This window comes from Abrus precatorius, unplaced genomic scaffold (assembly GCF_003935025.1).
Source record: "Abrus precatorius isolate BTA unplaced genomic scaffold, Abrus_2018 Scaffold8, whole genome shotgun sequence".
Classification (NCBI taxonomy): Eukaryota; Viridiplantae; Streptophyta; class Magnoliopsida; order Fabales; family Fabaceae; genus Abrus; species Abrus precatorius.
The window spans coordinates 26,618,989-26,634,893 of record NW_020874428.1 but is presented as its reverse complement, the minus strand read 5'-3'; the positions used below and the strand labels follow the sequence as shown (position 1 = coordinate 26,634,893).

At 31.9% G+C, this 15,905-nt stretch overlaps 3 protein-coding genes across 3 annotated transcripts; 2 read left to right on the top strand and 1 right to left on the bottom strand.

Moving 5' to 3' along the window:
- The first annotated feature begins 5,346 nt into the window (after positions 1-5,346).
- Positions 5,347-8,736, top strand: LOC113848427 (GDP-L-galactose phosphorylase 1). Its single transcript, XM_027477934.1, has 7 exons — positions 5,347-6,195; positions 6,284-6,393; positions 6,523-6,582; positions 6,837-7,079; positions 7,178-7,363; positions 7,484-7,729; positions 7,929-8,736. The coding sequence occupies exons 1-7, from the start codon at positions 6,081-6,083 to the stop codon at positions 8,256-8,258; spliced, it is 1,290 nt and encodes a 429-aa protein (XP_027333735.1). The 5' UTR covers positions 5,347-6,080; the 3' UTR covers positions 8,259-8,736.
- A 1,318-nt stretch (positions 8,737-10,054) lies between these two features.
- LOC113874568 (stigma-specific STIG1-like protein 1) lies at positions 10,055-10,534 on the top strand. Its single transcript, XM_027512788.1, has one exon. The coding sequence runs from the start codon at positions 10,055-10,057 to the stop codon at positions 10,532-10,534; it is 480 nt and encodes a 159-aa protein (XP_027368589.1).
- A 971-nt stretch (positions 10,535-11,505) lies between these two features.
- On the bottom strand, positions 11,506-12,702 carry LOC113848449. The gene is made up of 2 exons (XM_027477963.1): positions 12,420-12,702; positions 11,506-11,719 (listed from the first exon to the last, which is right to left on the bottom strand). The coding sequence occupies exons 1-2, from the start codon at positions 12,700-12,702 to the stop codon at positions 11,556-11,558; spliced, it is 447 nt and encodes a 148-aa protein (XP_027333764.1). The 3' UTR covers positions 11,506-11,555.
- Positions 12,703-15,905: the final 3,203 nt, after the last annotated feature.

Genomic DNA, 15,905 nt, shown 5'->3' with positions numbered 1-15,905 from the left:
CCCAACCACTACATCATTTTTTATTTTATTTTTTTATCAAATCACACGTAATTGAAAATTAAACTTTTATCTTTGTTATTTAAAACCATAATTTTTAAAGTTCGATTTGAGAATTAAATATATATGCATATATAACAGAAATTAGTTGTCTTTAATTACATGAAATTGATCTGATAATTAGAAATACAATTTCAATAAATCAAACATATAAGTAAAATAATTTGAATAATCAAATGCGATTTCAATTTCTCAGCCCAAAAGTGTACCATAAGTGAATTGAAATTTGAAGAAAAAGTATGTGTAGTTGGGATAAGTGGGCTCGTTAATCCTCCAAACAGAGTGCAGTGCTTGTCTCTGTCTTGGAGCAGACAAATGTGAAGGTTTCTTAGTCTTAATTAAGAATGATTCCTTCGTAGATTCGGAATCTTTCACGTTCTTTCTTCGCAATCCCCTTTCACTGTTCACATCATTGATTCAAATCCAAATGTAAATTTTTGGGTGAATTTTCCTTTGTGTATCATTAACCAATGATTTTATTTTTACAAACTTGTCACATATTACATAACTCATCACTGTGTTTTACGTAATTTCCTTAAAACAACGAAATTTCCTTAAAAGATTTAGACAAAAATGTTATGTAATGCAGATGCATTTTACGTAAGTGGTAAAAACGTCACTCTGTGACATATTGATTTGGTGGTGCACTCTCAGAGAAACATAATTTCGCTTCTTTAATCTTTATATAGAAAATTTTGTTAAAATGACTCAGGTTAGAGAGATTGGTCTCTTGAGTTTGAGAAATTTTAATTTAATTTTAATCAACCCAATTCAAATTTTAATTGATCCAAAAGTTGAATTAAACCGTTGACTCGATTATTTGTATATAATATTTTAAATTATTGTTTCACCTTCAACTTCTTGGATTGGACCTGTTGAACTTTGAATTTAACAAATTTGAAATTGACCACTATTGAATTAATTTCCAGGTCTAAATCATTTTAATAAACCTCTATATTTTTAAATTTTGAAATTAGATGCTCGGGTTTTAAATTTTTTTAATTGAATCCTTTTGTTCAAGTTTTATGAAGCATAAGAGTTTAATTTAAAAAATTTAAATAATTAAGAAATAAAAATCACAAGTTTAATTGTTTGATAAATTCTGGTTGAACTAATTGAAAACTTGTAAATAGATATATGCACTTAACAAAACTATCATAGAATGGTAGTTAGGAATCTAATTAAAAATAATTTAAAAACTTAAAGAGCTTGCATCATTTTATAGGACCTCACGTGTTGTTGATCTACAAATTGGTGCTTTTTTCTGATGCATACATCACGTGGAGAGGGGAACTGAGGATATAGGTGGACAGTGTTTGGGGCCACTCTGAAAGAGAGATTTTGGTGGCCATTCAATTCATGAAGTTTCTTGGATTGTGCTTTTCTGTTTGTTACTGAAGATAGCGAAAATTCAGAGCTTCTTCCTTGTGTTTTAGGTTGTGCCACTCATTCTTCCTCAACATACAACAGTTAACACAACAAGGCTTGTTCATGTCCACAATAATATTATATTTTTATATGAAAAACATACCATATTAGTGCGTAAGAGCAGATTTACGTGTATGTATTTTAACGCGTCATTCTTTTCTTCTTGTTCAAGTTTAACTCTAGTTTTTGGATTGGTGGAAAAAGGTTCTCGTGGAGACACTAGTACAGAACCCTGTAGAAAATACCAGCAAATTTTACTGGCCGGTAATCTGTGTATTTATTATTTTGATTAAAAAGTGTTTTTTCTCTAATTTTAGGGCAGGTTTAGTAGATTTAGTTTTCTTAATTTTTTTATTTATTTTTTCTTAAAATTTATTTAATTTTCTCCATCAGTTATATTACATAATCTAACATATACCTTATAGGATTGGCGAGTATGGAAGTGTATAGGATAATGACCTTTATGTTTAATCAATAAAATGTATGACCATTGCATGTTTTGTTGTTCCATTTTTTTTTAATTAATTACATGTTTTTCAAACTAACATACAAGACACTTCCATGTTTGATTTTAGAGATTATTGTAACATTGTAGTAATGAGACTTAGATGAAGGCCAATCGTGACTATAATGAAAGTAATAAGAGTTTATCTAATAGAAATATGGGTTAAGAATAGAAAGGTCACACTTTTCAATGGAGGGGTATACCATTACATTTTTGTTGTTTCATTTTTCCAAAAATTAATTGCATGTTTTTTAAACTAATGTGGAGGAGGATCCTAAGTTCAACCAAGTGGAGCTTTGCGTTCCTCAGTAGAGATTGAAACTTGTTGTCGTGAGATTTGGTGGCAGGAAAGGAAGAGGAAGCCCAAAATAAAGATGCATTCGAGGAATGAAAATCATTAATAGGAACCACTTTATTATTGATCTCTCTGCCTTGGCTAACGCTGATAATTCCTTGCAGAGGAGCCAAAAAGATTGTCGCACCTGAACGATCGTAATGGTATAGTAAAAATGTGTTTGAAAAATTAGTAGTCACTACCAAAATTTATTAAAAATTAAAAGAAAAAACATCAATTAGTACCTTATAATATTTGTTTAAATAATAATTATTTTTAATTAATTGTATAAATTTAATTTAATTTTAAAAATATTTATTTAACTCTTAAATAATAATTATTGTTGTTTTATTTTTAAAAAATAATTTTTTTTATTAAAATATTAATTCATGTTTTGACTCGACAAATATGATTCCTGTTCTTATATATACTTAGTGTAATAGAAAATTCAAATTCATGTAATTTTATTTAAAAAAAATTATAAAATTATTTTATTAATTAAAAATTTATAAAATTTTTAAAAGAACTTGTTTTAAAATTAATTATATATATTTTTTAAAAAAATAAAAATCATTTATATTTTTTAAGATACAATATAGAGCAGCTATACATATTATCCTACAATAAACAATGCAAAATAAAGGTTTTGAACGATTTATGTTGACGATTGAAAATAAAAAGTATATGAGTTTGGATTACGATTTCTTTCAGTTTTTTGTTCTGTTCTGTTTCACATTTTACTGTCCTTCTTACTGATTTTTTTGTGTTTGGTTCTTGCGAACTTTCCCTTTTATTCTTTCTCTGATTGCCTTATTATTCTGTTTCACGTTACCCTTGCTCTTTTTTTCCGTTCTTTCCTTTTTCGATTGTCTTCCCTATGTCTCCATATGAGCTATTTTCCTTTCCAAATTACAAATCTTCTTTTTTTTTTTTTTCTTACTCAAATACTCCATTCCATTTTTTCACAATTTTGATTAGATGTTTGCAGGCAACAAGAACAATTTGCTTGTTCTTCATTTCATGGAATTCACTTTCTCTTTTTTTTTTATTATTTAATTAAAATAAGAAAGAAAAAAAGTGTATTTACATATATTCATCAAAAGATTATGCAACAAAGAGAAGTCGTTAGAATTTTTAAGAGATTTGTAGTTGAAGGATGAAGAGGTGAATGAGGTTTTTTTTACCTAAATAGGGTGATTTAAGAAATAATTTTTTAATATAGGATCATTAAAAAATAAATTACTTGTCAGAAGTAAAAATAAGTAAGTATTATAAAAAGTATTGCCAACAAATGTTGGATTAATATTAGTCAACACTTATGTGTGTCGTATTGTTGTTTCATGACAATAACACGGGACCACAAAAAGAAGAGTTTCAATTTTTATTCATCCAACATTATTATTTTTATATTTAAAAAATTTATATCGCCATTTATTAAAACAACATTACCAAAAAATTAAAATATGTCAACAATACCTTTTACGACATTTAGTTATTTCTATTTCATACAGATAATAATATTATTATTATTTCTCAAATCACCCTATTTAAGCAAAAAAAAAAAAAAAGTTAAAAAATGATTGACACTATTAATTTTGATGATGTATTGCTTCTTTATTGAAAGTTTCTTCTCGATTTGAAAAGAAATAATCACTTGACTACCTAATTTTTATTTTTACTTTTGTAAATATCATTTAGTTAGAGAATATTAACAAGAACTAATTAAGAATAAATGTATCCATAAAAAATTATTCAGAAATTTTTTACATATAAAAATTAAATGATAAATATGAGTCAAATATAGAGAAAAAATATCATTTAAATCTATATTTTTTATTTAAGAATTTTTTAAAATAATTAAGAAGGTTTATGAATTTTGATATATCCTTCCAAATATTTTTATGTTTTTAAATTTTGAGAAAATTTTAACATTTAAATAAGTAAAAAAATAATTTTTTTCTCTTGCTTACTTTTAATTTTTTTTAAAATTATCAAAAAAAATCTTTAAAAAAAATTTAAATTGGCATAATACGGTCAAAATACACAAGGTTTCTTTTCGTCCATTAAAATTAGCGTTGTTATGAAAGCGAATTTTGAGTTATGTTGACGTAATATTGTAACTAACGTTCGTTGAGTGGTTTTCTGGATTTTATATGTATTATTAAATATAACTAAAACTTCTAAAATAAATGAAAAAATATTTTATTATTATTAATAATATACATTTATTTAATTAAATAGTAACAAATTATTGAATTTAAAACACACTATTTATATTAATATAATAATTTTATTTTTATTTTATTTTTAAAAATATTTATGTATGATACTAGTTTGTTCTTTTCATGTAAAATTCAACACTTCTCAGAATAAATTTCAAATTTGGAAGAAAGAATGGCACGTGAATGCGATCTGGTGTCGGGCTCGCCATTTGATCGGAAAAATATGATATTTATATAATTTTTTCTATCACATTGTATATATTATTTATCACATTTTTTTATCTTTCTAAATATATATATATATATATATATTTAATGAATATTTAAATATATATATATATATTTTATAAAAAAACAGATCGCATATATATAAGATTAAATAATAATATAAGATTAGTTTTTACAATATTTTCAAAGAAAGAATGGATTTAATTTAGTAATTTGTATACAAATATTATCTATATATATATGTTAATAATTAAAACAAAAAATTTTAAAATATAAATTTTAAAATATATTATAAAGATTAAAAGATAAAAATTAAAAATTTTATATAATTATAAAATTAATCAAATATATATATATATATATATTAATATATAAAAAAGTAATTTTTTTTAATATTAATATAAATTTAAAAATTTTTATACTTATCTAAATTTTTTATTTAACTTAAATTTAATGGGTTATAATTTATTATTTATTATCTGTTAAATTTAAGTTAAGTAAAAAAATAAATTAATTTTATTAAACATTTTAAGAGGAGTGTTTGGAAAGAAGGAAAAAAGAGTGATACGGTTAATAAAAAAAAGAAAGCAGCTTCCATCCCCACCCCATATCTCTTTCAACCGATTGTCTTCTCTCTATTCTCTTACTCTGTGTTTCTCTTTCAGTTTAAGTTAACTAATCCAACCCAACCCAACCCACACACTCTTTCTTTCTTTCCTTAATTCTTCACCGTACACATTCTAAGCCACATTTGAACCACGTCTTACTCTTCTCTTCTCTTATCTATATAACAACAACAGACCCACCTTCTCCTCTCGCACTCCATCAACAAACAACCACCAAAGTTCTCAACTTTCTATCACTCTGCATGTTGGGTTGAATCTATCAGAGAAGAAGAAGGTAGCATCTAATTGGGTTCAATCCCGGGTTTGAAGCGTTGCAGACATCACGGCTATTCTCAGAGTTTCTCGACCTCTCATTCATGTCCGAACTGTACGACGTAAGGGTTGTGTAACTGAAAGCAACCCTTCGCCGCACGGTGGGCGTGGTGCTCTGCCTTCTGAAGGTGGTAGCCCCTCTGATCTTCTCTTCCTCGCTGGTGGCGGTTCCTCATAGCTTCACACTTCACCCTTACCCTTCTTCTTTTTCTTCTTCTCTTCTTCTTCTTCTTCTTCTTCTTCTTCTTCTTCTGCTGCTGCTGCTTCTACTACTCCTCCTCCTTGTTACTTCATAAGCATAAAGTTACTTTAACTTCAAAGTTAACATATTGTAAAGTTCAAGGTGTTCCTTCCTTAGTTTCCCCGAAATGATGCTGAGAATCAAGAGGGTTCCGACCGTGGTGTCTAATTATCAGAAAGAGGACTCTGCTCGCCCTCTTGGGGGTTGTGGTAGAAATTGCCTCAAAGCTTGTTGCATTCAAGGTATTGTTTGGCTCAGTGATTTTCATGATGTGCATGGATGCGAATAGAAATGGAATGTTTTACCTTGTTTGTTTTGTTTTATTAACAGATGCAAAGATTCCTTTGTATGCCTTTAAAAAGGTTACTGGGAAGAACTTGTCCCTCAATGAATGCGTGGACCCTCCTCTGGCTTTTCTGGACTCCCTTGTTCTTGGGGAGGTAATCAATAATTATGGAATTTTTATGATGGAGAACGGTTAACAAAAATCTATTTTTCCCTCCCCTCCAAGTTTTTTTTTTCTTTTAATGTTTTGTGTTAATTAGAGGTCGTTTACAATTTCTTGGCAGTGGGAAGATCGCATGCAGAGAGGACTTTTTCGCTATGATGTTACAGCCTGTGAAACCAAGGTATGTTTTGTATTCCTTTTTTTCTTTTTTATCTTGTCTTTCTCTTAGTTGTTTGTGATTTATGAGGGCACGTGCATAGATATGGTATATTAGCTTAATTTCCTGCGTTTTTGTGGTGATTTTTTTTCTTCTGTTTTTTTTTATATATATAGTTATAATATTTTTCTCTAGTTGTTTGTGCTTTGTAAGGATATGTAGGTATGGTATATACATATTTTCATAGTTTGATGTGTTTTGTGGTAATTTTGGTATAGGTGATTCCTGGTGAGTATGGTTTCATTGCCCAGCTTAATGAGGGTCGTCACCTCAAGAAGAGACCAACTGAGTTCCGAGTTGATAAGGTCCTTCAGCCCTTTGATGAAAAGAAATTCAACTTTACCAAAGTTGGACAAGAAGAGGTCCTCTTTCAATTCGAAGCTAGCGATGATGGAGAAGTCCAGTTCTTTCCAAATGCTCCAGTGGATCTTGACAATTCTCCCAGTTTTGTTGCCATCAATGTATAGTTTCTAGCTTTTGTTAATCTTTTGGATTCATTATTGGGCTAAAGTAGGCGTTTTACATGATGATGACGGTTGTCTGTTTATTTTCTTAACAGGTCAGTCCTATTGAGTATGGGCATGTTCTACTGATACCGCACATATTTGAGTGTTTGCCCCAAAGGATTGACCGTGAGAGCTTCTTGCTTGCACTTCACATGGCAGTAGAAGCTGACAATCCATATTTTCGATTGGGTTACAACAGCTTGGGTGCTTTTGCAACTATTAACCATCTTCACTTCCAGGTACTAGATACCGAGTTACCACTTATAGGTCATGTTGATAGTTTTACTGTTTGGCACTGCCGTAATCACTAATTAGATTGCAATTTGGTGATTTTGACATAAATACATAATTACATGCAGGCTTATTATTTGGCCGTGCCCTTTCCCATTGAGAAGGCTCCTACTAAGAAAATTGCAAATTTCAATGGTGTGAAGATATCTGAACTGTTGAAGTATCCAGTTAGAGGTCTTGTCTTTGAGGGCGGTGATACACTGGAAGATTTATCAAATGTTGTTTCTGATGCTTGTATCTGTCTCCAAAACAATAACATTCCTTTCAATGTTCTTATTGCTGACTGTGGAAAGCAAGTCTTTCTGTTACCACAGGTAAAGTAAATCTGGAACTAAGTGTGTTTGGTTCAACTTATTTTTTAGAATTAATCGCATATTTTGCTAGCTTCTTGAGAAAACTTTTAAATGATAGGTGATTATTTATCTAAATTTAAGTGATTCCAAACATTGTATAACTGAATTTCCCTAAATAATTTTCATAAGTTGTATGGGTACTTATCAAGTAGATGAACAGTGTTATGCAGAGAAACAAGCTCTTGGAGAAGTGGATGCTGAGCTTCTTGACACCCAAGTGAATCCTGCAGTGTGGGAAATTAGTGGGCACATGGTTTTAAAGAGGAAGAAAGATTATGATGAGGCATCTGAAGCAAATGCTTGGAGGCTTCTTGCTGAGGTATCCCTCTCTGAAGAGAGGTTTCAAGAAGTCAATGCTCTTATTTTTGAAGCCATGGGCTGTGATGAATTTGATGTCAATGTTCAACGCCTCCCAAAAGTTGATGCTGTTAGCTCAAGCTCACACCCTACTGTGGTGGCTGGTTCACAAGAATGTGTGGTTCTTCAGTAACAAGGCTCTTACGAACAAAATCAGTGAATCTACACTATTTTAAATATGTCACTGTTTTAAGTTGTAGTAATCTGTTGTGCTTGTGTCTCAAGGTCTTTTATATGGCTTTATGACTCATTGTTATGCTTAGAGGCTTTGTGGTTTAAATGGAAGTACGATGTAATAACTGCTCCCATGAGCTTGATGTATAATTTGTGTCAGTGATGTGGTGTATGGTGCTTGACTTGACTTGCAGTCGTGGCTTTCACGCCGCGAGAAATAATAAATTCATGTGTGTTTTATTTTGTCCTTCGCTAGATCCGATTGCAACATTCAGTTCTTAAGGATGAAGTTTGTGCTTGCTGTATTTCTGGCTTCACTTTGTAATGAATGATGTGTTTTTATATTGATTAAATGTCTTGGTTTATGAGTTTGATGCGAATGCTTATTTTGTTATTCATATTTTTCCAATGCCTCTTGGCTGTGCTATATTTATAAGGCAATTATTTGTCGATATATCAAGAAAAGTGATTAAATAATCAAAATTAGAAATTTTATTTTTAATTCACAGTAAGTTTGTGGTGTTAGGATAAGGTGTATACTCGACTCATGTCATGTAGGGGGATATACGCACACTCTATGCTCTTAGTAATGAACTATAATAAGAGTACTGTAAGGGGAGGAGGATGTGAGAATTTTCAAGATATTAAAATTCTAACTCCTAGTTCTCACTAGTTGAGCTACATTATAAAGATTTTACTTGATTGGGTTAAAAGTATACTTTATTTGAGTTGTAAAATAAAAGTTTATATTTAACTTCAATTTGATTAAAGAAAAGTCCTAACAAATTAGGCTGAAAAATATAAAATTAATTTAAACACTACATCAATCTAATTTTTCAGTTCTATACAATGAAAATTTGGTATCAACAAATATTTATATAGTTAGAGCTATATTGCTCATTGCATTGTCAATTTGGTAGATATTGAATATTTAACCTTAGTGAGTAGACGATTATTGCCATATGGAATTGAGTAATGGTATTCCTACTTTACATTCTTATGATACTCTTTTAGAATAATTTTTTTATATATTTATAATATTACTTATTTTATCTCAAACTTTTTATCTCTTTTACTACTCTTCTCTCTACTGTAAAAATTGTTGTGAGAATATGAAACGAGGATATTATTTTTCGATGGAAATTGGACAGTTTTAAACCTATTTTTTACCAAGCGTCTATAACTTCTGCTTAAAGTTCAAATTCTTTAGTTTTAATTTTCTTAAAATAGGATAAAATTAAGTATCATCATTCAGCTAATCGCTTGACTATAATGGGTTACTACAAAGCACCAAAAGTGCTGCGTAAGCTTGAAGCCTTGAGGTCCATAAATCATAACCTGGTTTGGAGTTTCTTGGGTTTGTTACAATCTTTTTAAAAGTCATTTCCATTTTCATGTGAATTAGTATCCGTTCAACGTGACGGTTCATGGTTTTAAGATACATAATTAGCATGATGCCAACTATATCACAACCTAAAACACGCCAGTAACTCACCTGATTTTGAGGACTCGTCGACAAAAAAGCCTTAAGCTGCTCAACTCACCGTGCAAAAAAAGCAGAAAGCTGATAAAATATTCCTCAAAGTATATGTAACACATATAGACAACGTCCACCGCCCATAGCACAAGACCTTGGTTTTCATGCATGCGAGAAAAACATGTCCCTTTGGCTTGTTAGAAAAGTAACTTCTATATTTTCACATAAAACTATATATATAGGTTTCAAAATCATAGTTTTATTGTCACTTCCTCAAGATGACTCCACGAGCACAATCCTTGGCTCTAGTGACATTGTTGATGCTGCTTTTGCTGATCAAAGTAGAGGGAAATTCAACACCAAAAGAAGACTATGAAAATGTCACTAATGTCGCATCATCATCACCAAAGTTGATGAAGCAAGATAAGAACCAAGCGATTGTTGGATGTAGGAACACACCATGGATTTGTAGCCAAGGAGAATTTCCACCAAGATCTCTTTGTTGTGGAGATCTTTGTGTGGATATTACTACAGACAGAAACAACTGTGGGTTGTGTGGGATTAGATGCCCATACAATTGGCTATGTTGCAACCGTTTGTGCAGAAACACAAACCTTAACCCTTTTAACTGCGGTTCATGTGGAAGAATATGCCCCATTGGGAGGTTTTGCATATTTGGATTTTGTGCGTATCAACAACCATTCACAGGACCACCACTGTTCCCTCCACTGCCACCACAGCCACCTGCAATGGAGTGAATAATGATAGTTGTGCACTTATATCTACCTGATTTCAAGTTTGTGTCTTTGTTATTCCAAGTATTTAAGGTTTTCATGTCTTCATGTGCAACTCTTTGTTTCTGTTTCAAAAAGATGTCGGTCTGAATTGTATGATGTTGCTGTAAAATAATGTTTTAAGTTGGGTTTAATGCTTTCTATGTTTGTAGAAAAGCATGTCAATGTTATATTAAGTTAATGGGAGAAAGGACTGTGCCTATTTCTTTCAGGTTTGTGAGAGCTTTAAAGAATAAGCTATTATTTCTCTAAATTTAAGTTGAACCAAAAATGATCATTGTTTATATAAAAATTTCAAATTCTTACGTGGGATATCCTTTGTAAGGTCATACAAAGAAGTATAATGGCTAGAATGCATGCAATGTTTTCTCAGTTGTTGGGCCACTTCAAAGCAAATTGAGAGTTTGGCTTGTCCAAGCATGGAGCAAGACAAGGTCCAAACTCATAATCTAAATGTAAATTTTTACACTGCAGATTTTACATGTTTCGGTGGATGTTTCTGATTTTTGCTAGACCAGCATAAATTTTTTCAACTCAAAGGCCAGTGTTGTCATAATTAGCATCATCAACACAAACCTCTTAGATCATATTCAATGAAAGGCAAAGTTCAATATAAAAACAATATCTGCTGCAGACCCAATTTTAGATGTTGGCATATGCCTTTGACGATGATACACACTTGTTCATTATACTGAAACGAAAAGAAACGTTTTCCAATTTCAACCGTCGTGCTTTTCTAAATCTTGAATGTGACCACATCTTAAAGTTTATTTATTTTTTAAAATTTAGTAATCGATACATAAAAATAAAATAAATCATCTTATAAACAGCATAAAAGTTGAACAATTATATATAATATTCAATTAAATTCTGTGGTGTTGCAGATTCATACAATTATATACAAGCTTTAAGACAGTTATCGGCCTCTTCCTGACTTTTCCTTTTCAGAACATAGGCCAAGTGCAAATTTTGCCTCAAATTCCAATTAATTGACCTTTGTCTTCTCAGTTTCCTCTGCCACTCTTTTCTTTGACAGTTGATGATTTTGACTTTGTTTTTTCGCTGTATCCAAGTTCTTCCTCAGTAAATTAATCTCTCTAATATAGTAATGTTGTCTGTCGACAATCAATCCAAGGAATAGAGAGAATCCTGCCCAATAATTACCATTTTATAAACTTTAAATTCATATGTTCTTAGCACAAATATGTGAGATATGCTAAAGAGAAATCTATATTCATTGAGAGAATTCACTTGGTAGCAAGGTCTGAATGAGTTAGCACATTTTCGTAACACAAATTTAGCCTCTTCAAACTATCAATATTTATTCCTGCATCTCATTTCTGTTTGCCAGGAGTCAAGCCTAGAACAACATTTTCATGTTAACTTCCATAGTGAAATTTTGGTGATTTCAACCTTCCATATCACTTTAAGAAAAAGTTATGAAACATAAGCTTATATACACTAGTAGAGCTAGCAAAACGGGCTACCCATCGAGGTGGCCCGTTGCAGAGGACAGACTCCAAAAAAGCTTACTCTAATTTGGGTTCACAAAAATGATACCCAAAACAAGTAAAGTATGATTTTTGTAAGATATTTTGCTGTAGGCTGCATTGGGCTTAAAAAGTTCAGCATTAATTTGTATTCTAAATTTGAAGTCCAAACCCTGTATTTTATCAAGTTGGGTTAACCTTGGGTTAACCTAGTTATGCGAGCAGTTTTGTCAACTATATAACACATTAACACATGCAGGATAATGTAACTTTATTAACTTTATTTTTTTAAAATTTATTGAGACACAAAAATATTCAAAATGGTAAGGATCTTTTTATTTATTTTTTCGCGTAATTACCTAAAAGAGTTGCTTCCAAGAGACGTTGTGCCATCAGAACCTCATCAGTTGGATTAACCAAGCCAGCCTCCTTTGAACGCTTTTGGATATTGGTTATAGTGTAGACGGTGGAGCCAAAGACCACAAGCATAGTTGCTGCCACAGTTTTTGTGACCAACGGCCCTCTTCCCTGCTTTGAAAGGTCTAGCCCCTTCACTAACAAATTTCTTAATGGATTTGCAAAAGAGAGTATTAGGATGAATGCCATTTGGACCATCAAAAGTGTGAATAAAAGGTGTATCATTTTTGCAAAACTTCCTGAATGATGATATCTGTGGTGAAGATTAAATGAGAAAGCCTAAACCCTTTACTTTGACTTTTTAAGTAGCATGTGTATATAAGCTGTTTTTGGAGACTTGTGAGGTTAGGCAAAGAATTATGCCATGCTTTCCTTTCCAAGACCGCAGGGGGCACAGAATAACTTTAAAAAGAGGAATCAATGGCAACACGTTTGATGAGAATAAAAGTGAGTGTGACATGCAAGTTTAAGTGATCTCTGCCTTCCCAATTCAATTACCTATCTCTGTAACTCCACTTGGTATATGAGTCAATAAAATATTGCCATGATGAAAAAATAGAGGCTAGAAATTTCATCAATGCTTCGTTCATACTTTTCATCAATGTTGCCACTCTTCAAAATTAAGGGATAACATACATAAACATTATTCATTCCCCCCCCCCCCTCCCAAATTATCTTTTGGACATTAAGTTGTTTAACTAAATAAGCTAATGTCTAGCAAATGCCAAATACAATAACAATCTGATTTACATATAAAATCTCCAGATAATATGCTGAGAGTCATTTCATGCAATTTTTGTGCCAAAAACTGTGATCCTATTCGTATTAAATGAGAAAATAGAGAGGAAAAGGGATAAAAAAATGCCCGCTTAACCGTAGAGAGAAAACGGGTTATGATCCTGAAGAATTTGCTGATTAGAAATCATTAATCATGACCAGCAGCAATTCAGGATCAAAAGGTACGAGCATCAATTATGGTATTTGTCTATTTGAATTTTATGATGTTTAATTTATACATGTATATCAGAAATGCTGCTATCGTATGTAATGTAACAAAACCTTCTTGAATTTGAGGAAACCATTTTAGTTGGGCAGCAATTTAATCGTAACATCTGAATCCCATTAATATCTCAAAAAAGGATTCATTCTTTTGTATTGATGAGTGCATAAGCTAATCCACAACAGTGACACCTTGGGTGCACCAGGAATATTCAGAACAAAAAATAAAATAAAATGAATGTCCTTAAATAATAATTACAGTAAAATACAAACTTGTTTGGGGTATTAAAAAAAGTTCTCTTACCCCATGTCCCAATCATGGCTTTAGTATTTTGTTTTTATCTAAACATAGCACCCAAAAAACCTCCTACATGTAATTATTAACATTAATAGGGTGAGATGAAGTCCCCAAAGTAGTGCGTGCATAATCTTCAACTTCCAAAGGGTTGTCAGAAGTCCCTGCACCATGTTGTTGTTTTCCTTCTTCACTGAGCAATCCTTTAGAATGTCCAATCACGCTGTTCAGGTCACCAAATTCACACAATAGTGAGATAGATCATTCTTCAAAGCCCTTCTCTTGGTTTTACCCTCTTGAACAACTAATTCTTTGCCTACAACTACACAGCTATTACTTTCCAATTCCACTTCCTTATTTTCATCTTTGGTAGAAAGTTTTCTTTTAGAACTTTATTCAGTGTCTTAACAAGCAGATTTCATGCAATGCAGTGGGAATCTGAATTGGGACATACCAAGTTAGAATAATCTTCGTTCCCTTCTGTTTCTGGTTTCAGAATCTCTCTTTCTTGAATCAGCTTTGGTTTCTGCCACCAGTTGAGCTACTCCAAGACACGGAAGACTGGTAACATCTTGCAGGAACAAAAAGCTGAAATTTCCCCCCACAACTGGCTGAAAAATAGTAAACGCTCCTGACAGATGCTGTTCCATTCCAAACTGCATTGCCCGGTATGGCATATACTTCTCAACACATTGTAAACCCACAAGATCATCCGAACACAAACACAATTCAAATGACCTTAACTCCACTGAATTTGAACCATCAACAACAAACTGTTCATTGTCTTTCTAATGGGACACAAAGCACCAAATTTTCAAATCAGCAGCAAAAGGACGCCACTGAAAACTATCACCTGATTTCAAAGTAGGAAAAACGAATGAGACACTAGCTTCATGTGAGTTCAATTTGTGCCACCGGGAAAACACGCGTTCCTGGGTTGTGGTCAGGAAGAGAGGGAAACACAAACCTTGACAACCACAGGGAAAGAAAACCCACATGCTCAAGCTCGTATCTTTCACTCTCCTTCATGAAGAACTTCATCCAACTCTGCTGGTCTGCTTTCTAGGACTTTGTTCTACACATTTTCCGATCAAGTTCAATCAATTTGGCTTCCATTGGAAGCAAATCATGAGGGAGAGAAAGAGTGAAAGAGTGAAAGGGTCCCCAAGAACTGAAAACCCAACAAGAATCATGACACCTTCGAGAGTGCGGGTGGCTTCACCCCATGGGAATGTGGGAACTTGGAGGCTTATGGTTTGAGGAACCTCGCAAATCTTACCGTGGACTCTCCGTCCTCGGAAGAAACCATTGCTACGTGTCGAGGCTCATAAATGCAGAAGTTTTTCGGTTCCTGTGAGTGGCAAGGGATACCATATTTATTTTTTTTTCTCTAGTACCAAACCTTATTGGCTCCGTAAGAACCAACTCGGATTCGATACAGGCAATCTAGATGAACTTACACAGAAGTATCTATGTGAAAAAAAAATAAAATTATATCTTTACATTTTAAAAAAACTAAATAAGAGAGTTTCTCGAAACCTCTAAAAAAAGAAAATATAAATTAATTATAACTTATAAAAAATTTTATTTATTTTTTATACTTTTTTTTATATAAATTTTTGAGACACGATCATTGGGATTAAATAATTATTTATAAAAATTAACAAGGATGGATATTTAAATATCTACACTCGTATATTTTTAAATAAGAAATTTTTAAGTGCATTCAAGAGATAAGGCAGAAGAGAAAAGGTGAGATAAAGTGATATGATTGAGAGAGAAAAATAAATTGTAAAAATTTTATAAAAATGATGAAAATAGCATTATCCACATTTACAGTAGAGCGTTAAACAATGACTTGTGTTGGTGTTTTCCAGCACCAGCAAAGGTAGAAGTTCGATCTCCCATGAGTTCAAAAATTCGCACCTGCCTAGACAACTACCGCTACTGGATCCATTAAAAAGAAAGAAAATCTAGGAATCAACTACGCATGACACTGCATTTCACCTAGCACGTAGCACCAAAGAACACAGGAATTCTAACAGTAATTTAATTACGACAGTGTAAGATGCATCCAATCTACACACGAATAAATTTGGCTACATTTTTATCCCTTATGATTATCTACACATCC